The following is a 25,962-nucleotide window of genomic DNA, read 5'->3' on the forward strand; positions in this document are numbered from 1 at the left end:
AAAGATGTTCAAGAATTCAAATATACAACAATATCTGGAAAATAGTTTGCCTTCAATAAATGTTCGTTTTTCCCTTAATTTTTTAATTTTAATATTAAGATTAGTGTCCAAAGCTGTTATCCCTTCTTCAGATAATTATACACAGAAAGCAAGAATACAAAGAACGTCTAATCTCTGAACCACCTCAGCTGACCTGAGACCAATTTTCCAAATTGTAGTAAACACAAATGCATGCTCTTTACTCATGCCAACGCTGCATAAGTATCAGCTGGATCCCAGTCCACAAACACATGCGGTGCAGCTTCCCAGGGAAGTCATGGAGGGACAGGAGTGGAGCCTCTTACCCCAAGTCCTGCCCCCTGGAGCCACTCACCACCAGCAGAGACCCACCCATTTCCTTCAGACCAGAGACGGAGGATGGGTACAGGATCCATCAAGTTCCTCTGAAGACCCTCCCCCACATACCACGCCAGGCCACCTATGGCCCACCCAGGGGGTCCTAATGACACCCAGCAAAGTTAGCAACCTACCGGTGGAGCATCAGGGCTGCCTGAGATGTTCTCCATTCGCGGCAAATGATCTTATTTTCTGAAGTAGCAGCTTTCTATTGAAATTCTTCATCAGTCGCTGTCATGGGGAATTTCCCCCCCTTTTCTCTTTCTTTCTAACTGGTGAAATTGACAGTCTGCCTACATTATCCAGGCATTCATTTGCATGATCAAAAGCAGATTTGTTCCAAGATGCAATGTTCTGCCTTCCCTTCCAAGCACAGGCATCTCCAAGGAAGGCGAGAAAAATCAGAAACAGAGCGCCTCCGCTGTGCCCCTGAGCTTGGCCAGGAGTTGGCCTCGTCTGGGAGCAGGTGGAGTGGGGGCCCTGTGGGTAGCAGTGGGGGGAGGGCAGCCCATGTGGGAGTTGGAAAGCAGCACCTGGCAGCCCGAGGCGCTGGCACGAGCCCCAGCACAGGAATATCCAGCCTTTGGTGACAGATTATAGTAAGAGGAGTATGCAGGAGTTTCCAGTGTGTGTGTGATTTCCTGAAAGGAGGCACTGCTGCCTTAAATCCCCAGCAATCAGGGACGGGAGGGTGTTAGGGTCTGAACCCAAGGCATCGCAGGGACTTGGATTCAGAAAAATGGGTCACAATTCTTAGCTTTAGCCACATGATGTAGGAGAGTTGCTGAACTGGTCTGAGCTGCAGTTTCTTTAGCCTTTGAATGGACACAGTGAGACCCACCCTGTCTGTCTCTTGCAGTGTTATAAGAAGCGAAAAAGGTATCTCCCAACACCCAGAGAGCCCTGTAGGTCTCATGGCTCTAGGATGCCCTCGCACACTGTAAATCCTCCACCCTGGAGCTGTAACCCCACATTACCCCTCACAGCTGACGCTTACACGTCACCTTGTCTAATTCTCCCCAGGGGCCCTGTGAGCTGGGATTATGGTTCAGAGAAAGCTGAGGATCAGAAGGATTGACGTGTCCCCCCCAAAATATTAAAATATTGTATTTCGTGACTGCATTGTTATAAAGATGAATGTAAACCAGGCTGGATTCATTATTATATTTTCATTAGTATTATATTTTTTCTTCTGATTTTAAAAGAAATTAGAAGGAAAATACTTTTGTGAGTTCCTAAAAGTGCAGTGAGCCCTTGGCCCTGAGCAAGCTGTGCTTGATGGAGAAGTAAGCCCTTGTCCCTTAACACTGTAAGGAGCAGTGAAGTCAGGAGTCATTCGAGCATTCACCCATGCAACATCTCTCCAACACAGATTTATTCAGAGGGTCCTGTGTGCTGGATTCTCTCTAGGCTTTCGAGGGAACAGTTGGAACCTAAACAGATAAAGCCTCTGACTCGGAGAGTTCATATGCTCATGAAAGGACACAGATGATGTAAGTAAATAAAGAATTTCAGATCTTAGAAGTGCCCTGAAGAACACTGAAGTGGGGCCATTGTAGAGGAGGTGATGGAATGGGGAAAATACTTTAGGGGCAGTCAGAGAAGGCTTTTCAGAGGAGGTGACTTCTGGACTGAGGCCTGAGCAATGGGGAGCCAGTGATGGGGATCGAGGTACAGAGTGGGTGCAAAGGCCCTGGGGCAGGAGTGGTCCTGGCTGTTTGGGGGTCACAGGGAGGTCAGTGCTAGGAGATCCAGTGGCCAGTGGAGGGACTGGGAGGAGAGGAAGTCAGAGGGATGAAGAAGACCAGTTATGAGATCTTGCAGGCCATCAGAAAAGTGACTTTATTCTCCTTGCAGTGGGCAGTTACTGGAAAGTTTCAAGCTAATAATAGAAGGTGATTATATTGATTCACTTGTTTTAAAAAGGAACATTTCTGGCAGCTATATGGAAAATTGACTAAGGAGATGTGACACAGGAAGTAGAGATCAGATTGGGCTCTATTGTGGAAATCCAGGGGTTGAGCTAGTAACTTAAATTAGGGTTGCAAACATGGTCACAGTTAGAAATGATCAGATTTGGGATATATCTTGTGTTGGCAGCTGACTATATGAGTTGGGAATTCACTGGAGAGGTCAGGGCTATAGATACAGATTCGGAAGAAAACCAAGAACATGCGGTATCACAAAAGCCAAGAAAAGAAAGCATTTCCAAAAGGAAGCAAAGGTCAAATGTCACAGAGTCAAGAGAGATGAGGGCAGAGATTGGGCTCTTGTAGGTCATGGGAGATCTTGATGAGAGCCATTTCAGTGGCATAATGGGAAGGAAAGGCTGATTGGAATAGGCTGGGGGAAGAGGGGAAGTGAGGACATGGTCACATTTCTTCCCAAACCCACCCTGTCTCCACTGAATGATGCTCTCCACTGGATGCAAACGGCCACCCAGGATTCCCAGAGCACTTTGCTCATTCACCAACTGACCCCACTGACTTCACCAAGCTCTGCTCCATGACAGGAATTGTGTCATGTCCATTTGGAATCCTCAGGTCCTACTAGGTTGGTCTTCAATTCGTGTCCCTCAAATGAACAAAGGAGTGTTGTGTCTCTATCTACCTCAGAGCTCTAGAGAATTCTGGAGCATTTGTGTATTCATTCACTCATCCATTCATATAATCTTGCAAGAAGCAGGTGAACTCTGATAGGCTTCCTACTTTTCCGGTGGGGATTCTGCTCTGTGTCTCCTTCTTCTCAAACCTGTGATGTTACAACCATTTTTCAAAAATTGGAGCATAATCAATGAGCAAAAATTGACTACAGGCTGTCTGTGTACCAAGCATTCCTCCCCTAGGCCCCTGCCAAGAGCAGCATCTCTGCTTCTGCCCCAGTGTGGTAGAGGAGATGTGCTGTGAACTAGGACAGCAGTAGGGGTGGACCGAAGGTGGGGGCAGGTGTCACTCAGGAGGAAGATTGTAGGCACAGGCTACAGCAAAATGTAGGGGAAGAGGGGAATGAATTTAGGAGCAATCGGGAAATATCTGTGTTTTAATCAGGTAATTGAGGGCTGGTCTTAGTCACTAAGGATAGGGAAATAGGAGGGGAAGAAGGTTCTAGAGGTGAGGAAGAACACATATGGATGACAAAGTTAAATTGGGCCTAGGTTGAGTTTGATGGGCCTGAGAGATTTCCAGGTGATGTGAGGCATTTATATGAAGGTGTGAGGTTCAAGCTCGAGAGAGATTTGGGAATCATTAGCTTAATAGGTCATTCTTGAAGCAAGGAGAGGAAATGGCCCCACCCCACAAGCATTCATGGACAGAATGGGAGGAAAAAGGGACGGGGTGGCAGCTGGGAGCCTCGGCTTTCAAGAGTAGGCAGAGACAGCAGAAGGGGGTTCCAGAAATTAGCCTGAGACAGAGCTGACTGGGAGGAGGAGATGGAGAAGTGGGGGGATGGGGCGTCTGCTGGTGGACCTCTGCAAGGTCATCAGTGACCTTGATGGAGGTTGGGGTAGCCAGATGGCCATATGGTAAAGAGGCTGTAGGACAGTTGGAGCCCACCACGTAGAGATGCTCTTGGAGTGCACATCTGGCTGAGAGCACCTGGATGAGGCAGATGGAGGAGACCCTCCTGTTGGGGACCTCCAGGCAGGCACTTTAGCTCTAGGTGCGGGTGGGACTCATGAAGAGCTGCACACTGAAGGTCCAAAAGAGCCAGGGGGAGGTTTGCCTAGTGAGGGGCTCCAGGGCTGTGGGCAGCAAAGACTGAACCTCAGAGAGAAGGAGGGCCCTCAGTCCAAGAGGAGGAAGGGCCATTCCCTGAGGAGAGGGCAGTGTGACCTGCAGAGTGTGCTGGCCTTGGGGTTTGCAGCAGGAGCCAGGGCCAGGGGGAAGCAGCGCTGAGGGGCCAGTCGGCTCCTTACTGAGGCCCTGCAGTGCCTGGGGCCAATGCAAGGACACCCGGCCTGGCCTGCTCTGTGCTCCGTGCTCTCTGGCAGGTCACATTTGCAAACCAGGATGGGGGAGCCCTTTTCCCGGGCCCCGCCTGAAGCAAACAAGCAAAAGGTAGGGTGAGGCTCTCCCAGCCACCCAGCCCTCTGTTCTTTCTGGCTTCTCCCCTGCTCCTCTGCCCTCATCACTCCACTGACCCCGTGGACCTCGCTGCTCCCCCTCATCCAGCTGTCCGCATGTCTGAACCCCACCCTCTCCAGTCTGGACTCAACCATCCTCCACCCTGCCTAACCCAGCTCCCCAGGGCACAACTGGTACCCTCACCGGCCAGCACCCTCGTCCCCTTTCTGGCTTCCTGTTCTATGCACTAATCTTGCTCCTTATCGCCCCAGGACAGTCCATATCACATAGATGTGCTGTATATTGTCAGCCTGTCTCACAGAACTGGAAGCCCCACGCAGGCAGAGAACAGCCCAGTTGTTCGCTGATGTGTCCCAAATGCCGGGAGCTGCTCCTGGCATACTCAGGCACTCCGAGCATAGTTGTCGAACGGATGGTAGGATGAACAGCAAGGGCCTGCAGCCATGGGTTCTCATCGTGTCTCTCAGACACCACTCGGCGTGAACATAAGGGCATTTCTCACCTGCCTTGCTGATTTTCTTTTTAATCATTTACTAACTAGAGGGAAGAGAGAAGTCATATTTATTGTCTCCCATGTGTCAGCCTCCTTATAATCATTAATGCATTTCATTCTAACATCAACCCCATTTTACTGACCCGAAATGAAGGCACAGACAGGCATATCTACTGAACACATTTGTTCATTGGAGGTGAATCAAATGAGGCCACAGAATAGAGCTAGATTTGAACCTGAGTCTCTCAAATGCCAAATTTCACATTCAATCCACTGGGCCCCGAGACATGCAGGTTGATGCTGAGGCCCTGCTCAGTCCCTCAGTGTTTCCAAGGGCTCTTACTTTTCGTTAGGATGTGTTAATGGCAGTCCTTTAAAAGCACACACCAAGGACTGGCCGGTTCATGACAGCCCTTTGTGTAATTCCTGCCTGTAACAAATCTACTGTCTAAGGCAGACCCCGCCTGTAATTACAGCTTGTGGAAGTCAGCACATGCAGTCACACGGTGGCCCCCACTCCCGCCTGCTGACTCTCTAATTAAACTGGCAATGGCATCTGTGCTCAGGGCCTTGCCAATCATGAAGGAATGTGTGTCCCAGGTCTTGCTGAAAATGTGCCCCTTCACATTCCCTTGCACCCCGGTGGGGCTTGGGAATTTATCTCCCACTATTTGGGAGACAACTTTTGGGTCGTCTCCAAAATATTGACCAGTCGTTAAGGCTGCACGCAGTTAATGTCTCAGATCCCCATAAAATGTGGAACTCTAATCTCAGTCTCATGGGAGCATAAACTGGGCCTCGTCCCTCCAGCTACCTGGCTGTGAAGCTGTTCTAGACCATTATATGCAAGAGAGACTTCTTTTTGCAATGCCCAGGGCTTGGTGTCCTAGCACTCCTAAAAGTTCATCTTAGAAGGAGTTTCTGCATAACCCATGAAGGAGGCTCTGTCCGTGATTGGGGCCACTCCTTTTTCTTTTCTTTTCTTTTTTTTTTTTTTTTTTTTTTGAGGCAGAGTCTCACTCTGTCACCCAGGCTGGAGTGCAGTGGTGTGATCGCGACTCACTGCAAGCTCTGGCTGCCAGGTTCACGCCATGCTCCTGCCTCAGCCTCTCGTGTAGCTGGGACTACAGGTGTGTGCCACCACACCCGGCTATTTTTTTTTTTTTTTTTTTTGTATTTTTAGTAGAGACTGGGTTTCACTGTGTTAACCAGGATGGTCTCGATCTCCCGACCTCGTGATCTGCCTGCCTCAGCCTCCCAAAGTGCTGGGATTACAGGTGTGAGCCACCGCGCCTGGCCTGGGGGCCACTCCTTTATCTAGCAGGGGTTTAGAAAAGGGGTTCCAAGTGTTTGGGCTCAAGCTCAGTGGGGACAAAGCTCTGCTCAGGCCTCTCTCTTTAAGACATGGGCTTTCCCTGGCCTGTCTGAATTGGGCTCAAGGCTGAGTCTACAAATATCTAACAACAATGACAATAGACACAGTGCTAAGCACTTTGTAGGTTTCATCTCATCTAACTTCATGACAGTTTTATGATGAGGGTAATTTGTTGTGCCCATTTTACAGATGAGGAAATAGACATAGAGCGATTATATGACTTTTCCAAGTTCATACAGCTAAGAAGTCGCACAGTTAGCCTCCAAGCCCAGACCTTTCCAACTCTGGAATTTGAAACCGAAGAGGTTTGACTTTAGCATCCTACTTTCAGCCTCTAACCTGTATTATCTCTACAGAGGTCGTTCATTCAATGAATATTCACCTATGACATGCCTGTCACCATACTGAGCACTGGGGCTGTGGACACAATCCCTGCCCCCTTTGCCATGTAGTACTCTGGAACAATAGGCAAATGAACTAACATCACAGCACCTGGGTCCTGAGGGCCATGGGGGCCCCTGGTTTAGCCAGGGACAGGTTAATAATCATCACTCAACGTTTGTTGACCACAGGCCAACTACTGTGCTAAACACTTAGTGCATGTTTCATTGGGATCTGTTAATAATTCATGCAATAGGCATTTTTCGTTATCCACCTTGTATAAAGAAGGAAACTGAGCTACAGAGAGAGGCAGCAATTTACTCGGGGTCCCAGAACTACAAGGTAGTTCCGACCTTTCAACCGTTATCTCTAGAGCCTGACCTTTCAACCATTATCTGTCCTGTTTCCTGGAGGAGGTGAGCCCTGAGCAAAACCTGGACGTTCTATTATAATCTTATTGCTGACCGTGAAGTTCCCAGGCCAACGGCATCAGCATCACCTGGGTGCTCGTTAAAATGCGCGTTCCTGGGCTCCACTCTGGACCTGCTGAGTCAGAATCTGTATTTTATCAAGATTTCCGTCTACTTTAACGCTTATTGGATTAAAAAGCATGTGTCTAGTTCAATAGCTGTTATCCAGGCAAACTAGGGAAAGGTGTTTAGGCAGGAGGAACAGCAGGTGCAAAGGCTTAAAAGGAAGAGAGAACATTTGGTGTTGAGGAAACAGCACTCCTCACGTGGCCTGGGCATTTTGGGAATATTTCAGCAGCCCAGTTCTCAGGAGTCACAGAAATTGAAGGCCCAGTGGCAGCTGGGAAATTGAAGGCCCAGTGGCAGAAATTGAAGGCCCAGTGGCAGAAATTGAAGGCCCAGTGGCAGCTCGTCAGGCTGGCAAGGGCAAGGCACAGCTGGGTTTGTTCTCCACCTGTGTGACTTACTCAGCTGTGTAAGACAGCACTTAGCCTCTCTGAGCCAGTTTCCTTGTCCACCGTCTCAGGATGGTTATGGGGGCAAATGAGAAGAGGGTGCACCAGTGGCCCAGCACAGCATCTGACACACAATGGGTGCTTGGTGCGTGGCACTTGTGCTGACCTCGGCTACTCCCTTTGCTGACATGGCTCAGTCAGCATCGTTCTCACCCCCCAGCAGTCTCCTCTAAGTTCCAGCAAATGGCATTGTGCAGGGAGGAGATAGTTTATGAACTTGTTTTACTCCTCTGCAGCCCAGGAGGCATTGGTGTCTTGGCTAGGGCTCTCACTATGACCCCCTCATGTTATGTATGAGAAAATGGTGCCGAGAGAGAAAGCCACTCTCTCGAGTTTGTACAGTGATTGCCACATAGCGGGTGCTGGGACTTGGAGGTCCTGGTGCCCAGACCTCAGTATAGCTCCTTCTGCTAAGACTTGAAGGCAGATTATGCCTCCCATGTAGCAAAGCAGCCTGGGGAGAACCCACTTTAGTGCCACTGCACCCTTGTCCTTGTATCCTCCTGGGCTCCCAGAACTGAGTTCTCTCCACTTCCACTTCAGCCCAGGGCATTAGACCCACCCAATATCTGAGGTGGGGGCATCATGGATTCCTTCTTTATAAAGCATCTGTGAGCAGTACTTGGCCCTCGAATGTGGCACCTTCTGCCTGTCCCACCTGCCTTCGCTCATCGCCCAGTCTCCTTGCTCACAGCTCAGAGCTGAGCAAACAGGCCGTAGCATTGAGACAGCCACTGGAACGAACTATTAGATTTTCTTGCACAGTTTTTCAAATATTCATATTATTTGTATGAAGGAATTAGAATAGAAATAAAAGCAAGAGAGCCTTCTTCCATGAAGATAGATACACATAGCATTTTTTAAATGCTTTCTTCATTTAATAAGCAGTTTGGGGCCCTGTGTTCATCCTTCAGTTTTCTAATTGAAACCAATTAAACCCATGATGGATACAAGTAGGTCTCTTTGATTAAGGGCATACGCCAGACTTTGAGCGAGGTGCTTCAAAACCTTATTTCTAATTCTCAAAACAACGCTGTGAAGTAGATTTTACTTAACTCCATTTTGCCTATGAGGAGCCTGAGGATTAGAGAGGCTAAGTGACTTGTCCAAAGCCACACAGCTGGGAAACGCAAGAGCTGGAACCCAGATTTGGGTTGCCAGCTCCAGCCCTTGCTCCTTGCACTGAGACTTCCTGGCTCTTCTTAGCCCGCACCCACGAACAACCAGCCATGACTAGGAGTGGGATCCTTAGCAGGCGACTGCTTTGTTCACTTCATCTTCACAGGAGACAAAAACAGGGCCCATATGAATACACACAATACATTCACATTTGGAGGATGTCTGGCTCAGAGAGAGGAAAAAATATATTTTCCAAGATCCCCCCCAAATTTGGCAGTTAGCACTTGAACCCTAAGTTTTGACTCCAAACTCAATGCTCTTCTCACTGCTCGGGGCCAGGCACTTCATGGGCAAAAACCACCATCCTTCCATGGGCCGAGGTCCCAGTGTCCACAGCTCTGATGTGGGGTCCTGCTTCAGTTATAACTGGGGGAACGAGCCTGTCTCTTACCAGCAGTAAGACCTGGGGTTAAATCTCGCCTCATGCGTCCTGTCTGTGTGACCCTAAACAAGCTAGGCAGGTTCTCTCGGCCTCAGAATCATGGTTCGTAAAATGGGATAACATCGTGCCCAATTCACCTTGTTATTTTGATGCTTCCTTGAAACATACATGTGAAATGTTTAGCACAAAATTTAGAAACAGTAAGAAGGGTGCCAGTGGGTTACTAATATCATTTTTGTAATGAAATATTCCAGGCAGAAAAGGACAGATAATACAATGCAGTTTTTTCCCTAAACTATTAGCAGGTTGTAGAGTCTACATAATAGATTGTAGGTGAGTATTTTTTGAACAGACTAGACTAGACTAGGATAGAATAGAATGGAAACTCTCAGATGCGTTGTAGATGGTAAGAGTATGGAGAGTGAACATTATTCGTGAATGCTATTTCAGGTCTGTGTGTATGTCTATGTGTGTTCTGTATGTATAAAATAACTTTCTTACATGATTATGGTCAAAATATTTAAAAGTTGCTGATACAATGAATATTCACAGATTCACCATTCAGATCTCCCAATTTCATATTTGCTCCAGACTTTTTTTTTCCAATAATTAAAATGTTATTGATAGAATGAGAACGAAGCCCTCTTTGCACGCCCTCCTGGCTTCAGTCACCCTGAAGGATCAGTTAGTCCACAGGGTAGTTCAGCCTGGCTTCTCGTTCAGCTGGATGGAGAGTCAGCCATCCCACCAGGAGGGGCTGTGTTCACCCAGGAGTGGCTGCGTTCACCCAGGAGTGGCTGTGCCCACCCAGGAGGGGCTGTTCCCACCCAGGAGGGGATGTGTTCAACCAGGAGGAGCTGTTCCCACCCAGGAGGGGCTGTGCTTACCCAGGAGGGATTGCTCATTGATGGAATTCTAATCACAGGGCCTGTGTGCTTGTAAATGTTTGGAGAAGCAATTTAAACACACCAGAGTGTGCTGATAAGCACGTTTCACCGTTTACATAAGGTCCTAGAAATATGTAAACACATAGCACAGGACTGTGCTGGGGCCCAGGAGGCTGGGCCTCACACCAGGGGCTGCATCCCAGACTTTCCCCTGCCCATTGTCTTCAGACAGGAGGAAACTGGATCCTGGGGGAAGGCAGTGAATGGCCCCAGACTCCCACAGTGCAGACAGCAGCAACACCAGAACAAGGAAGGAACAGAGAAAGGGGGGGAATTTCAGAGAGAAATAGAGAGAGAAGGGGAGAGAAGAGGAGGGGAAGAGAAGGTGAGGGAAGAGAGAGAAAAGGGGAAGCATGAAGGAAGGAAAGAGAAAGACAGAGAAAAGAAAATAGAAGACGTTGCTCCCATCTGGACACACATCCCCCAGAGAACTGCATGCCTTCCCTGGCCATCCTATATAAAATAACCCCGGCCCCAGCATTCCCTATCTTTCTTATAAGGCCTTATATTTCTTTGTAGCACCTGTTCCCTGATATACCGTACATTTATTTGCTCATTTTCTACCTCTGCCCACTAGAACGTGAGCCCCAAGAGACAGGGAGCTTGATTGGCATGTTTGTGGCTGTTTCTCCAAGCCTGGGGCACTGCTGGCCCTGGTGAAGTGTAACTATCTGTATGAAAGTGTGCATGAAGCGTTTATATGAGTGACTGAGTCCATGAATGAAACTGAATTTAGCTCTCCTAACAGGACCAGACCACAGTTAATCATGAGTTGGCTGAGCAAGGAGCCCGGGAAAGCAAGTGAAACTCAGGGGTTTGACCTGTTCTCAGACTGCAACAATGGTTAACATTAACAGAGCACTTATTAAGTGCCAGGTACCATTTTAACTACTTGCCATAATCCTATGTGGCAGGCACTCCCATTTTCAGATGGGGAAGGCAGGCACAGAGGGGGATAGCCATTTGCTTAAGGACACACAGCTAGAAGGAGGCAGAGCTGGGATTCAAACTCAGACAGTCTGGCTTCCACTTATGTTTAATGCCATGCCCCACTGCTTCCCAGAGAGAAAATTCTAGAGCAAGGGTTTGAGGGACACTGACTTGGACCTTTCAGAATCCAACTGGGGAATTTCATATGTTTTTTTTTTTTTTTTTTTTCTAGCAATTTGAGGAAAGTCAAGGTCGGACCAGTAGCAAAACAGCCTTTTACCAAGCGCTGCAGAATTCCCTGGGCGGCGAGGACTCAGATGCCCGCGTCGAGGCTGCTGCTACATGGTATTACTCTCTGGAGCACTCCACGGACGACTACGCCTCCTTCTCCCGGGCTCTGGAGAATGCCACCCGGTAAGCTAAGCTGCAGGAGGGTGCAGATTCCTACTGCTATGTTTCAGAGCGGACCCAGTTCATGTTCACATCATGAAGGAGAAATAAAGGCACGTGGCTTTGTGCTTGAGGTTTCCTCTGCATCATTCATTTAGCCTACAGCAGGCGGAGCTTCCCTGCTGAGGGGAAGCCCTGGAGGACATGTAGGGTGGACCCTGCTGCCAGGAAACCCCAAGCCAATGGGTGAAATGAGGGGTGACTGGCTCTTCCTGGGCCATGAGGGAGCTGTCAGAGGGCAGAGATGAAGCACTTGCCAGAGGTGCCTGGTGCACGCTCCACCTGAGGCAGCCGCTCAGCAAATGCTCAGGACAACCTTCCACGCTCCTGGCCTTGCATTCACTGAGCCCAGTGCCCCCAGTCTTGGCTGCCCATCAGGCGCCCATGGGAGCATTTAAAGGGTAGGTGACACACAGGGCCCATAGTGGGGCAGCATTTTTCAAAGCTCCCTCAGCTGATTCCACCCTGCAGCCCAGGCTCACCTGGCACGTGGGAAGCAGAGGCCTGGAGGCAGGGAGGTTTTGTGGCTGATACCACTCCCCAGACAGGAACAGCCCAAGCTCTGACAGCCCTGCGCCCTCTCTCTGGGTCCTGCTGTTTCTTGTATCCACTGCTTACACGCCTTGTCCCCGTTCACGCTCAAGCTTCTCTCACTTGGGGAAGGCTGCCCAAACCCCCACCCCAAGATGGCCAAAGGCTGCAGCCCCCAGGCCTTGCTGTCCCCAGGGTCCCTCTCTTGCAGCACGCCCCTGCCCCAGGGGTTGTCAGGACAGAGCTGCCTCCCTCTCCTGGTACTGCATGAGCTCACTCAGGCTGAGAACTTTTATAGAAACGCACAGCAGATGCACAAGAAATGATTTTTGAATAGAAATAAGAAAATAACCAGGGCTCCAGTCCTTTCTTCCTTCTGAGCTCCTTAGGATGAGACCACAGTGGGGACTCCAGCTCTCAGGTCACCTTTGAGTCCCCTCACAGGCGATGCATCTTGGTTTCCTGAGGGCTCTCTGCTCCCAGTGGGAAGAATGGGTGGGATGCGAGTGCTTTTAGCATTCTGTGCCTCCTTTTCTCTGTCTTTCCGGAAGGCCCACACTGACCATTTGCTTGTTGTCCCTGGGGACAGAGCCAATGTCAAGGCTCAGCATCCTTTGGTGAACTGGAGCCTGTTGGGAAGGGATGGGCTGGAAGGTGTTAGAGACCTACTGCCCTGCTTGGTCTCTCCACTCAGGAGCCTGTGGTTTCCAACTGGAGGGTCACTGGCTCAGAATAAAACTGTACCACCCACTTGCATCTTGCGGACTAAAAGGCTTTAATTTTCCCTCTAGTGGAGATCTCCACTTTAGATTAAACAGCCAACAGCTATTTTGGGAGGCTTTGCCCTGGGCTGGACCACAAGAACTCTCAGATGTCCAGTCCCTGACCCTGAGAGGCTTATAATTAAGTCAGGACTGGGCTAGATTGCATTGCAGAGAGAGCTCAGGGCTAGAGATCAGAAAACCTAGGTTCTTGCCTTAATTTTGCCTTATCTGACCTTAAGGACAACTTGCGTGCTGGGGTGAGAGCTGAGACTGAGTGAAGGCAACATCACCAAGGGAGGCCTCACTCAGAAGACGGACTCCAGCTCAACCTCAGCTCAGGCCTTCCTTCTCTCTGGCACAGACTTAGGCCCTGGCCCTGTCTCCTTGGCAGTTTCCTGGGCAGTGTCCCACCCCAGGCCTGCCAGTGCGTGATGCTCCCCATAGGTTTGATCCTGTCCCTGTCCTGCTCACAATGCCTTAGGGTGCACGGGAGGAAACTCAGTTGGCTTCATCTGCCCTCAAGATACCCACAGTGCCCCACCCAACTTCAGAGCCTCACCTGGGAAAACTCGAGCACCCAGCAGACTCACCAAAGGCTTTTATCCCAATGACCAGGAAAGGAAGACGGGCACCCCTTTTGCTGAGGGGCTCCCATGGGTGTTATTAAACTGGGGCATTATAAAACCTCTTCCAGGTAGGGACCCTTGGCCCCATTTCTCAGCTGGGAAGACAGAGATTCAAGGAGATAAAAGAACTGCTGAGTATCTCACCTTTACTCTGCAATGCAGATGGGATTGAAAACCTGGTGGGCCCAGGGTCAGCCAGGGTCTGTCTGACTCTTGGCCTGGCCGGGGCCGCCTCTCTAAGCACATAGCCTGTGTGTCAGCACACGCAGGGCCCCACTCTTATAAGCTACTGCTTCTGAAATCGATTCATGCTACCCTCAAACGCAGAGCAAATATATAACTTAGGGAGATTTCTCGGCCTCCTCATCTGGACATTTTGGACCGAATCTTTCTTTCTTGTGGGGCTCCCTTTTCCACTGTAGGATGTTCAGCAGCATCCTGACCCCCACACACTAGATGCCAGTACAACCCTGTCCATTCCCAGTTGTGACAACCAGGAATGTCTCCAAGCATTGCCAAACGGTTCTCTAGGGGAGGTAGAGATGAGGTGGCAAAATCTCCCCTGCCGAGAGCCACTGGGCTGAGCTAAGGGTACCAATGCCTGAGCTATCTTTGCGGGCTCTGACTTCTTTTAAAATGCATAATGATTTTATGTTCCATTCCACAGTATATTGTATTTAACTCCACTGTATATTGCATTTATGTTACTATAAAATGTTTTGCTTCCACATCTTTAAGTGAAATTGATGTCCTGGGAAGATGTTTATTTCATGGGTTTTTTGATGCCTAAAATACATCAGCATGGACGCCAATTTTCGAGCCCACCACCTACCAGAGGGGACTGTGTACCTACCATGCTCTGGCTCTCCCATCAGTGTGGTAGTGGAGCCACTTGGAGAGCATTGCTGGGGAATGGGAAGAAGGTGTTCTTGTAGGCCTGGGCAGGGGTGGGTTGGGGGCCCAGGGGGCCGCTTGCTGGGAGAAGCCCTTTTCAAGCACTATTGCCCATAGAGCCATGTTTAACCAGACTCCCCCCATGTTCTCCTTTCACCAGGGACTACTTTATCATCTGCCCTATAATCGACATGGCCAGTGCCTGGGCCAAGAGGGCCCGAGGAAACGTCTTCATGTACCACGCTCCTGAAAGCTATGGCCGTGGCAGGTAAGACGCTGCAGGGAAGCAGAGAAAGGAAGGTAAAACCGAAAGATAAGTCCCAGTTCAATGACATGGGACACACCACTTAACCCCTCTAAGCCTCGATTTCCTCATCTGAGAAACAGAAATAATTGTAGTAGCCACTTCATCTCACTGTCTTGTAGGCAGGGAAAGTTAAAAAAAATGACGTGAAAGGCTTTGCAAATGATGATGACACACTTTAGAACTGCAATGTTAGTTATTAATTGATTAATTTGACTTGAGAGAGGAGGCTTTTTCATTTACTCTCTATATTTGTTCCTCCAGAGACTGAGCACTAGCTTAAGACATTGACTTTCCAAAGTACAAAAAGGCTTTTTTTCAACCAAAGGGAAGTTCTATTCATGCTTGATTTATATATCATTCTTACTTTCAGGATAGGTTCCAGCACCCTTAGAATAAAATATCAGGTGCAATAAAGTCATCAAAATGAGAAAGAGAAATAAGGTGCAAGCGAAAGAAAACCAACCATAAAGGAAGGGCCAAGCAGCGAGCATAGAATTTAGCCGTGAGTTTCCCAGAAGCCAAGGAAAAGATTTTAAAAAGAAGAAGAAAAGAAATATTTGGGTTTCATAGCTCCAATAGCTGAACAAAGGAAGCAGAGAGACTAAGTGACAGGGACGCACATGATCTCAGCTTCAAAGTGAAAGAACAATGCAAAAAGGGTAGCTGGGGACTTGGATGACTGGCGCTTTGAAGGGAGGACTATGGGGCTATCTGTTCTACTGCCCCATGAGCTTACAGTCCTGAGCCATTCATCCATGTGGGAAAACCCCAGAACCCTTCCCACTGAGGCAGTGACTTCGTGCATTAAACCACATCAGATCACAGTGAGTTGCCTTTGGCAAGACAATCTACTCCTCTAGGGGGAAGAAAGTAGTGGTGTCCTTGTGTTCAGCCTCCAATAAGCATTCACAGGTAACAGATCATCAGGGAACACATGTCTCCAAAAGATGCAAGAGCATTATTGTTTTATTTTATATAAGAATGGGAGCAAGGCCTGCCACCTGGGGTCAAGAATATTCATCACTCACATCCATGGTCTATTTTATGGGCAACAGGGAGCTGGGTGAAAGGACTGCAGCTTTAGAGGTGGGGGTCCAGCCACACCGTATACCCCACTGTGCCATCATAGGTAGTTTTCTTTGTCTCTCTGATCTTCAATATCCTTACCTACAAAATAAGGCTAATAATTTTTTCTCTTAGGGTTGGCATTGACAGTATCTGGAACATAAGTTATCCAACCCATAACAGGGCTTTACCCTGTGTTACTTAGCAAGGCAAGGGAACTCTTATAAACATGCATCATTTATCTTTACAATTAGCAATGCCCCTAAGGTAGGCTGAATAATGGCCACCTCAAGATAGACTCCTTCCCATGTCCTCCTTTCACCAGGGACTACTTTATTACCTGCCCTATAATTGACATAGCGAGTGATTTGGCCACCTTCCTCCCATTCCCCAGTAATGCTCTCCAAGTGACCTCACTGCCACTACGGGAAGGAAAGGGTGCTCTCATTTCTCCTAAGCACTCATTAGTTACCTGCTTTCCCCAAACAGACTCTTCCTTTTTTTTTTTTTGACGAGGTCTCCCTCTGTTGCCCAGGCTGAAGTGCGGTGGCGTAATCTCGGCTCACTGCAACCTCCACCTCCCTGATTCAAGCAATTCTCCCGCTTCGGCCTCCCCAGTAGCTGGGATTACAGGCATGCACCATGACTCCCGGCTAATTTTCGTATTTTTAGTAGAGATGGGGTTTCACCATGTTGGCCAGGCTGGTCTCGAATTCTTGACCTCAAGTGATGGACCTGCCTTGGCTTCTCAGAGTGCTGGGATTACAGGCATGAGCCACCGCACCTGGCCCAGACTCTTGCATTTTTATAGCACTCCACAAAAAAAGTTCAGAGCCCAATTTTGCGGGGTTGAAATGGCCACCTCTGTTTTACAGAGGAAGTGTGTCTCAGTCTATTCGAGCTGCCATAGTAAAATACCTTAGCTGAATAGTGGCCCCCGAAAGATATCAGGACCCAATCCCTGGAACCTGGAGCATTACCTTATAAGGAAACAGAACCTGGGCAGATGTGATTTAGTTAAGGATCTTGGCATGGGGAGATAATCCTGGATTATCGTTCGAGGGCCCTGAACGCAATCATAAGTATCCTTATAGGTGAGAGCCAGAGGGAGAAGTGCTGTCTACAGAAGAGAGAAGGCAATGTGACCACAGAGGCAGAGACTGGAGTGATGTGGCCACAGGGAAGGAATGCCAGTAGCAGCCAGAAACTGGGAGAGCACGGGGAGGGAGTGTGGCCCTGCTGTCACCTTGGTTTTGGCTCAAACTGGTTTTGGGCTTCTGGCCTTCAGGACTATGAGAGAAAAAAGTTTCAACGGTTTTAAACCAGTAAGTTTATGGTGATTTGCTACAGTAGCTGCAGGAAACTCATGCAGTCCCCAAAGTGTTCTCATTTCCCTGGAGCACCCATTATTCACCCGCTTTCTCCAGACTCTTCTGTTTTTATAGCACGCCACAAAAAAATGTCCAGAATCCTTGTGAGCTCTGCAGGGTTGAAATGGTTACCTCTGTTTTACGGATATGAAATGTGTCTTAGTCTATTCAGCCTGTCATAGGAAATATATCTTAGCCTGGATAATTTATAAACAACATAAACTCATTGCTCACAGTTCCAGAGGCTGGAAGTCCAAGATCAAGGCATGGGAAGATTTGGTGTCTAGTTGGGGGCTCGCTGTCTGCTTCACAGGTGGCACTTTCTTTCTGCATTCTCTCATGGCAAAGGGGACAAGCATGTTCCCTAAGGTCTCTTTTATGAGAGCACTAACTCCATTCATAAGGTTCCACCCTCATGACCTAGTTACTCCCCAAAGGCCCTGTCTCTTAATACGAACACACTGGGGATTCCATTTTGGCCTATGAATTCTGGAGGGACATAAATATTCAGAACATAACAGAGTCTGAGGTTCAAGGAGTTCAACACGATTCCCTCGAGTACAAGCAGCTGCTTAGTTAGCAGCACCCCACCCGCGGCTTCTCTGAGCCTCAGAACTCTTTCCACTCCAACACGCGGTCTCTCTGCTTAGAACTATAATTTCAGCCTGACCTACAGATTCAACCAACTTCCTCCAGGTTGTAAGAAGAAAAATGAGTGGCAGGCCAGGATTCTGGGAAAGAGGCATTGAGGGAGAGAAGGAATGATGACGAGAGCCATGTGGTTTGGGTGGAGATGGAGGTGCCCTCCTAATCCGGTGGTCTATGGCCACCCATGGCGAGGGAGGCCCAGCAGGGGAAATGTTCCTAGAATCAGCCTTGGCAGTGTCCTCCTCACCAGGGCTCTCAGGAATCCACCCTCAATCCACTGACTCTTTTGTCTGGTTCTCTGCCTTCTTCGCATGTAAGGCAGAGATTACAATGAAAGGTGTAACTCTCCCACAGCAAGTTCGTTAAAAGCCTTACAAATATGCACATACCGTCGGACCCCAGAATTTACAGTGGCAAAAAAAAAAAAAAAAAAAAAAGAAATGAGTCTTTTACATGAGGGTGAAAACAATCAAAGCAAAACAAAATGAAAGCATTCATATCATTGCTGTCAGAATCAATAGTTCTTGGGCCCTACCTGGATCACTTTCATAGGCTGCTGTAACAAAGTGCCACCAAAACTGGGCAGCTTAGAGCAATAGAAATGTATTGTCTCAAGTTCTGGAAGCCACGAGGATGAATTCAAGGTGTCAACAGGAGCATACTCTCCCTGTAGGCGCTAGGGAAGGATGCGTTCCGGCCTCTGTCTTAGTCCCTGGTGGCCTAAGGCGATTCTTGGCTCGTAGATGTCTGTGTTCTTCGTCTGGTGTTTCTTTACATCCTCTTTCTTCGTGCACGTCAGCCTCTGAATCCAAGGTCCCCACCACCTGTATTGGTTAGGGCCCACAGTAATGACCTCAGTTTTACTTGATGACCTCTATAAAGATCCTATCTCTAAATAAGGTCCCATTCTGGGGTACTAGGGGTAAGGACCCCAACATATCTTTTTGAGGGAGACACAGTTCAACCCGTCACACTGCCTTTCTCTAAAATAACTGAGCCTGCCAAGCAAGCTCTTGAATGGCAATGGCCCAAAGTGGTCTATTTTGGACCTTGGATTGGGGTGGTCCTCAGAGGAGCAATCCTAACAGAGTAGAATCGCAATCTCAGACTCCCACGGCCAGTGTGGGTTTCTCTGTTGCTGAGTAGTGTCCGCCTGTCCCTAAAGACAGGGCTCCACTGCGCTGACCCAGGGAACCTCCCATGAATCCAAGCCATGTTCATGCAGAGGCCCTCATAACTGCCTCCCGTGGCTCCATGGCTCTCTGCACCTCAGAGCCCAGTGACCCTCCTGGCACAGATGAGGACTTAGTAGGTGCTCAGGAAATCATACTGAAGGATAGATGGTCAGGAATGAGTCCTTTCTACTTTAGTGTTTAGGCTCTATGGGGCTCAGTTTTGCCACCTGTGAAGTGGGAGTAGGGAGGCCGGAGAGGTCTGAAGCACTGATTCTTCACTGGGTTCTCGGCAGCCTGGATCCTGAGCCTCTTTCAGGAGGGGGCAGGTCTGAGCCTCCCAGCCCCTTTCTCCCTATGTCACAGACTGAGCTTTGAGTAACATTTCAAGGTTATTCAATTTAGAAAGTATGAAAAACTACTGGACCCAGTCACCTAAAGGCATCATTTAGTTCTCAGTTCTATCATTTTTGGAGGAAAGAGACACGCAGATCCACTGAAACATTTTATAGTAGCGGTATTGCTATTCTTATGGAGGCAAAATAATGCCCTGGTCAAAAGCAGAGACGCTGGCATCTACTAGTTTGGTGAAAAACATATCCTTGATTCTTATCAGCTCAGTGACCTAAGGCAAGTCATGTAACCTCTTTGGTGACTCAATTTCTTCATCTGGCAAATGGGTATAATAATAGGACCCACCTCAAAGGTTGTGACGATCATTAATTTTGCATAAAACAGAGACAGGCAAATAGTGCCAAGAGTATTCTGTTCTTCTTGGCCATCAGAACACATTCTTGACAACCCCCTGCGTAGATGTCTCCTCTCTCCATCACTATCACATATGGTGCCATCTATGTAGTAGATAATTGAATCAATGAATGACTCACAGAAACTAACTCATTTGATTTTTGGCAACTTCATCTTATTGTCCCAAAAAGACATCTCTCTCTCTCTCTCTCTGCCCTGGAGCTGTCGCATCTCTCATTTTATTTCTGGCTCAAATCTACATACTTAAAATATACGTGTGTTACATTTTCAGCCATCTGTCTCGTACCTCCGTTTCTGTTAGCATATATTAGCTTTCCTGGCAACAGCTAGTGAAAAAAAGTACAATGAATTATTGCTTTCTTATAGACTATTGTAAACTGATCACAGAATAGTGTGGTTTTCTTACTGTGCACCTGGATTATAGATGAGATTTTCATTCCTGAAATTGAGGGCAAACTTCTATGGGGAAAGAATAGGCATAACAGATGGAGAGGAGACAGGGAAATCAAAATTTCTAGTGTGAGAAGAAGGTTCCAGTTTCAGATTCAGATTCAAAGAATCATAGAATATAGAAGATGAGACCGTAGACAGCCTCATTTTAGAGGTGGGGGTCCAGCCACACCATATACCCCGCTGTGCCATCATAGGTAGTTTTCTTTGTCTCTCTGATCTTCAATATCCTTACCTACAAAATAAGGCTAATAATTTTTCCTCTTAGGGTTGGCATTGACTGTATCTGGAACATAAGTTATCCAACCCATAACAGGGCTTTACCCTGTGTTACTTAGCAAGGCAAGGGAACTCTTATAAACATGCATCATTTATCTTTACAATTACCAATGCCCCTAAGGTAGGCTGAATAATGGCCACCTCAAGATAGACTCATTTTACATGTAAAGAAACAAAAGCCCAGGGATGTGAGCAGATTATTTCCCCGTCCCTGAGCCAGTGAGTGGCAGTCTGGACCCATGCCCTGTTCCCTGCCCTCTGTCCACCTTTCTTTCAATTGCTCCAACTTTATCCTAAACCCTATTGAGTGCCTACAATGGCCAAGTCCACTTACTATCTGTGTGGCCTTGGGCAAGTCACTTAACCACTCTTAGCCTCCATGTAGCCTCGCCTATATCTGGAGAGAGTAACAGGTCCTGTTCCATAGGGCTGTGGGAGGGTTTGGGGGACACTGCCTGCATGGTGTTTAGCCCAGAGCCAGCATCTGGGTTGTGTGAATGTGTCTGCATGTGAGTGTATGCATGTATGTGGATCTGTGTGTACAATACCTGGCAGCTTTGATTTCCAAGGCTACTGATGAGAGGAAAAAACTCACCAGCTTTCTGCTGTTCATCTCTGCTCATTGAAGAAACTTTGAGCCAGTTTCTCCCATGGTCTGTCTCTGGAGCCCTCTGTTTTGGGAAGTGGGATTTCCAGCATGGCCCGTAATCCAGGGCTTCTCAACTTGGGCACTGTTGACGTTTGAGGCCGGATAACCCTTTGTTGTGGGAGGCTGTGCTGTGCATTGAAGGATGTTTAGAACCCCCCCTTGGCTTCTACCCACCTGATGCCAGCAGCCCCGGTCCCCCTAAGCTGTGCCAACCACAAATGCCTCCAGACATTGTCACGTGTTCCCTGGGGACACAATCCTTGCTGGTTGAGAACCACTGCTGGAATCTATTAGAACTGAAGTTATTACTAACAGTACCTGAAAGGAATTAGCAACCCCTCTCCCAGACACTGCCCCTGAATCAATGTAGGATGTCCCCTGCCAGGATGCTGTCCCTGGCCCCTTGGAACCCCCTCAAGCAGATGGAGTGTGCCAGAGAAACAGAGGGGTGGCTTCAGTGCTTCTTTGTGACAAAGCTGACCTAGAAGGCCAACAGGCCTCCAGGTTCACATGCAGAGGGGCTCTGGCCTGCTGTCTCTCCCAAGTCTGAGGCCCTGGGCATTCTCCCTAATGCCTCTGCGTTCTCTCCAATGCCTCCTGTCACTTGCCCAGGTACCTTTCAAGATGCCACCTGCTATTCTGCTGGACCCTTCCCTCCCTGCTGGTCTCTGGTATTTCCATCTCTTTGACTCACCGGTGATGTCCTCCTCTCTAAACAGCCCCTTTCAAAGGACACACTGGCCTTTGAAGGTCCAGGTATCATTCCCAGGAATTGCCCCATCTGTGTCCTCTGCTGCTCATGAACAAAGGACTCAGACCCTGTGGCCAGGTTTGGGGCCCGCACCCCCAGCCCTGGTCTGTGCTCTGGGCCCCAGCAAGTGTAGAAGAGAGCACTGGTTTGCTCTCTGCTGTTTCCTGTCTTTCGAGGGCTCTGCCACTTTCTGTGTGCCTCTTTAAGAGTTGGTTTTCTTATCTGTGCAGTGGAGCTAGTAATAGCACTTATGCTTACTATGAAGTGTGTCAGGATTAAAGAAGACAAGGCACACAGACAGCCTCGCCTATGGGCCTAACTGCCTGGCAGAGAGTGAACACTGATTAGGTAAGCATTACTAATGCTGCTTCATGTATTATGCTGGAAAAATCCAAATTGGAGATCAACAGGTCCTTGGAAGAAAGCAACCACAAGTGAAGTGGTTTCTGGTACCAGACATTGCATGAGGAGCTGTAGCCACTTCAGAGAGGACATGGAAGCCTCTCATCTTAAGATGCCTGGGGGCTGGGCCAGCTGTGGAGTTCATGGTTTCCATGGAAATTCATCATGAGGGTGAGTGTGTGCTATGGCACTTGAATTGTGTGCTGCATCTGGGTCTTTGCTCTGAAGGCCTTGGCCTCCAGGGTGCTGGGATGTCATTCCTACATCCCGGTGGTGTGGAAGATGTTTCAACAAGACCACATTTAACTTTTCTTTGAATGGAAGAGTGGCGGCTGGGGTATGGCTCTTGGTATTAAACATCTACTCACGCCCCATAGAGGAAGTTAGACTGGTCTTTCATTTTGGCAGAGGCAGCCCAATCTAGTGAAACAGCACATCCTTTGAGATTAAATCACCTAGAGTTTTAATCCCATATCTACCATTTATTAGCTGTTTGCATTTAAACAAATCCCTTTACCTCAATTTCTTCACCTATAAAATAGGTATAGCTACATCTACTTCATAATATGAATATTCAAGATCATGTACATTAAACATCTGGCACATTGCAGATGTTCAGTGTTAGGTAGCTAGGGTTATTTTCCTTTTAGAAAAATTGAGGCTCTGAGAGAGAAAAACAAAACATTAAAAATGACTAAAGAGACAATAATGTTACTCCTTGATAAGTTGTCCCAACCCTGGAAAACAAAGCTGTAAATTCTAGACTCAAGGCATTTTGTACACCACTGCACTTGCATTCTAGACACTGCTGTGCATTCCAGAGGCTTTTAACATTCCAGATTCAAAATATTATCTTTTTAGTTGACTGTCTTGATGAGTTTGTTGGAATTAACAAACCAAAGAAAATGCGAAGTGGATAGATTATTGAACTGAATCCATCAGGCTGGCTACATCCTGTGGGATTATTTCCCAGTGTAGATGAAAATAAATCATTTTCGGAAACTGATCACTCCAACTCCTTGACATAATAGGGTTTGCACTATATATCTTCTTCAACATTGGTTTGACAGAGATTTACCTAACGCCGTCTATGCTGCAGATCCCCTTCCAGGTCCTAGAAATGAGAAATCTGCAAGGCAGAGAAGAGTTGCCTTCTTGGGACAAAGACTGTAGTTGCCGGTGGGGCTGATGGGTATCTAGGAATAGTTTGTAAAGAATAGACAATACACACATCAACATGCAGCATATGTTCAGATAACAGCACTAGGAAGGAGGTCCACTACGGTGCCATGGTCAGTAATAAGAAAATAACCTTGTGTAAAGGTGACATTTGAGCTGAGAACCGAGAAATAAGAAGGTGTGTGATCCTCACGTAGAAGTGAGAAATCCCAAAAGAAAGATCATCAAAGGCCAAGGCCCTAAGGAGAGAAAGGGCCTGGCATATTTGAGGATAAAGAAGAAGGCCAGGGAACTGGGGCATTACTAATGCTGCTTCATGTATTATGCTGCAAGTATCCAAATTGGAGATCAACAGGTCCTTGGAAGAAAGTAACCATGACTGAAATGGTTTCTGGCACCAGACATTGCATGAGGAGCTGTAGCCACTTCAGAGAGGACGTGGAAGCCTCTCATCTTAAGATGCCTGGGGGCTGCGCCAGCTGTGGAGTTCATGGTTTCCATGGAAATTCATCATGAGACTGAGTGTGCGCTAGGACATTTGAATTGTGGCACTTGAATTGGGGCCTGTTGAAGAGGAGGGGAGTGGTTGAAGTTGCAGAGGGAAAAAGAATGGGTCTTGTAGTTCACATAGGAGTTTGTAAGCTGGGGCTAGCAGAGAGATAGTATTTTATTTGAGTGTGATGAGAAGGCATTGCAGATTTTAAAGAAAATACATATAATGCATAATGGTCTTTTCATTCATATCCAGAACGGCTCACTGAAACATCAGTTATCTTTTTAAAAAATAATAGAATGTAGAATATCAACCCTGTTATCTAATGTGATGGTCAGTCAGAAAAGTCGATTAAGAAGAGAACTTGTGAAAATGAGTAAGATAGGTGTGATGCCTTAACTATTTTATTTTAACTTTAAACACATAAATCTGCATCCCCTGGCCATTCTTTGGTGCAGGATCAGAGGGTTAAGCTGGAAAATGCTGTTTGGAGTTCTGCCTTTGAACTTCTTGCAAAACCATAAACATAGTGCATGATCTATTATTTCCAGTCTGGGATCCATGAAAATGGAGTATCTTCGTGGCATTCAATAGATTCAACTAGATATAAAATCACAATGACAAATACAATGACTTAAACAGTTGGGTCTTGGTAAGCACACAACACAGTTATTGAGGATGCATTTTTGGGGCCTGGAAAGTTCATTTTTTTGTGGGCAACAGTTATCGTACTTTATGGAGGGAATAAAATGTTCAGGTTAATCTAGCAAGATAGTTGAAAGCTTCGAGTCTACTGTGAAACAACATATCATACAGCTCTGCTGAGCTTTAGGAAGTTAGGGGACTACAACAAATATCTCCTTTGGGGCCGGTGGTGGGACTGCACTATTTAGCGTACATTAGGGAGCTTATTTTTAAAGGATTGCATAGCAAATTCTCTTGTAAAACACAAGCCATTTGGAAAGCAAATAATTACTTCCTGATTAATTCACATGCAGAATCTGAACTTTTGCATATTAGATTTGCCCAAAGAGAGGCACACTTATAAGCTTCTAGTCATAAGTTGTTTAACACTTCTTCAGCTTCTATAAAAAAAAAAAAGCCTGGGAAGCAAAGGGACTTTCATTCCTCCCTGTTCCCTAATTTCCTTTGGAGGAAGCTATCGAGAGAGATGCTGGCTGGGGATAAAAAAGGAAGTATATTTTATGGGGATGAGGTCAACAGACTTCCTGCAGACAGACAGAACAGCAGGGACCGAAATCCCTGAAAGCACAGGCTCTCAAATCAGTCCATTCAGATGGGCCGGAATGCCCATCTGTGCTGTGCCATCTCCAGCACAGGCTTCTTCACAACATTATCAGCAGAACGGCTTCTCCATGCAAAACAGTATCTTATTTATTTCTGTCAAGAAAGATCCTTCCTCACACCCTCACCTCATCATAAGGGGAACCCAGGCTCAGCCCACCTCCCCAGCTGAATCCACTGCCAGGTGCATCTCTTTGGATGGATGTGTACCTCCATCATCCTGTTTCCTGATAAGCCCAAACTTTCATGGATTATGGCTCCTGATCCTGGAAGCTGAGAACTTGTGCAATGGATCGTCTCTGAAATGAGGCTTTTGGCTCGCTGGGATGCAGGCTTAGCCTCCCTGCAGCTCCTCAGCAGCACCAGCAGGATTAATGATGAGCAGTGTGGCAGACAGGTAAGCTTGGGGACATTATGTGAAAAGGTTCTGTCTTTCCTGGACAGTTGTAGTGACCCTAGGAGTTCTCAGTTCTAGTCTTTTTTCCCACATACCTCTAGTAATCCTTCCAAAAGAAATGCAACTTACAACTCATTTGCTAAGAAACCTCCAGGGTTTCCAGCCCTTTTAAAACATGACCGTCAATTCTTCTGGTCTAGGCTGTCACACCTTTCAAAGAATTAGAGTCCAGTAGACCTTAGCAAGCATGCAGTTTAGTGGTTTTCAGACTTTGGATTTTTCTGGACTAGAAAAAGTTCCAATTGCCCT

At 47.5% G+C, this 25,962-nt stretch overlaps 2 protein-coding genes across 2 annotated transcripts in view; one reads left to right on the forward strand and one right to left on the reverse strand.

The window, feature by feature from the left end:
* SLA (Src like adaptor) overlaps positions 1–831 on the reverse strand; it is a 68,770-nt gene extending 67,939 nt beyond the window's left edge. The window contains exon 1 of the mRNA XM_055287317.2: positions 531–831. The gene's annotated coding sequence lies outside the window, so the exon portion shown is untranslated. The remainder of the gene's footprint in view (positions 1–530) is intronic.
* The window catches only part of TG (thyroglobulin), a 275,016-nt gene that overhangs the window by 241,591 nt on the left and 7,463 nt on the right, over positions 1–25,962 (forward strand). The window contains exons 44-45 of the mRNA XM_055287302.1: positions 11,386–11,567; positions 14,579–14,686. Coding sequence (XP_055143277.1) covers positions 11,386–11,567; positions 14,579–14,686 — 290 coding nt within the window. The remainder of the gene's footprint in view (positions 1–11,385; positions 11,568–14,578; positions 14,687–25,962) is intronic.

The sequence above is a fragment of the Symphalangus syndactylus genome, chromosome 7, assembly GCF_028878055.3.
Source record: "Symphalangus syndactylus isolate Jambi chromosome 7, NHGRI_mSymSyn1-v2.1_pri, whole genome shotgun sequence".
Classification (NCBI taxonomy): Eukaryota; Metazoa; Chordata; class Mammalia; order Primates; family Hylobatidae; genus Symphalangus; species Symphalangus syndactylus.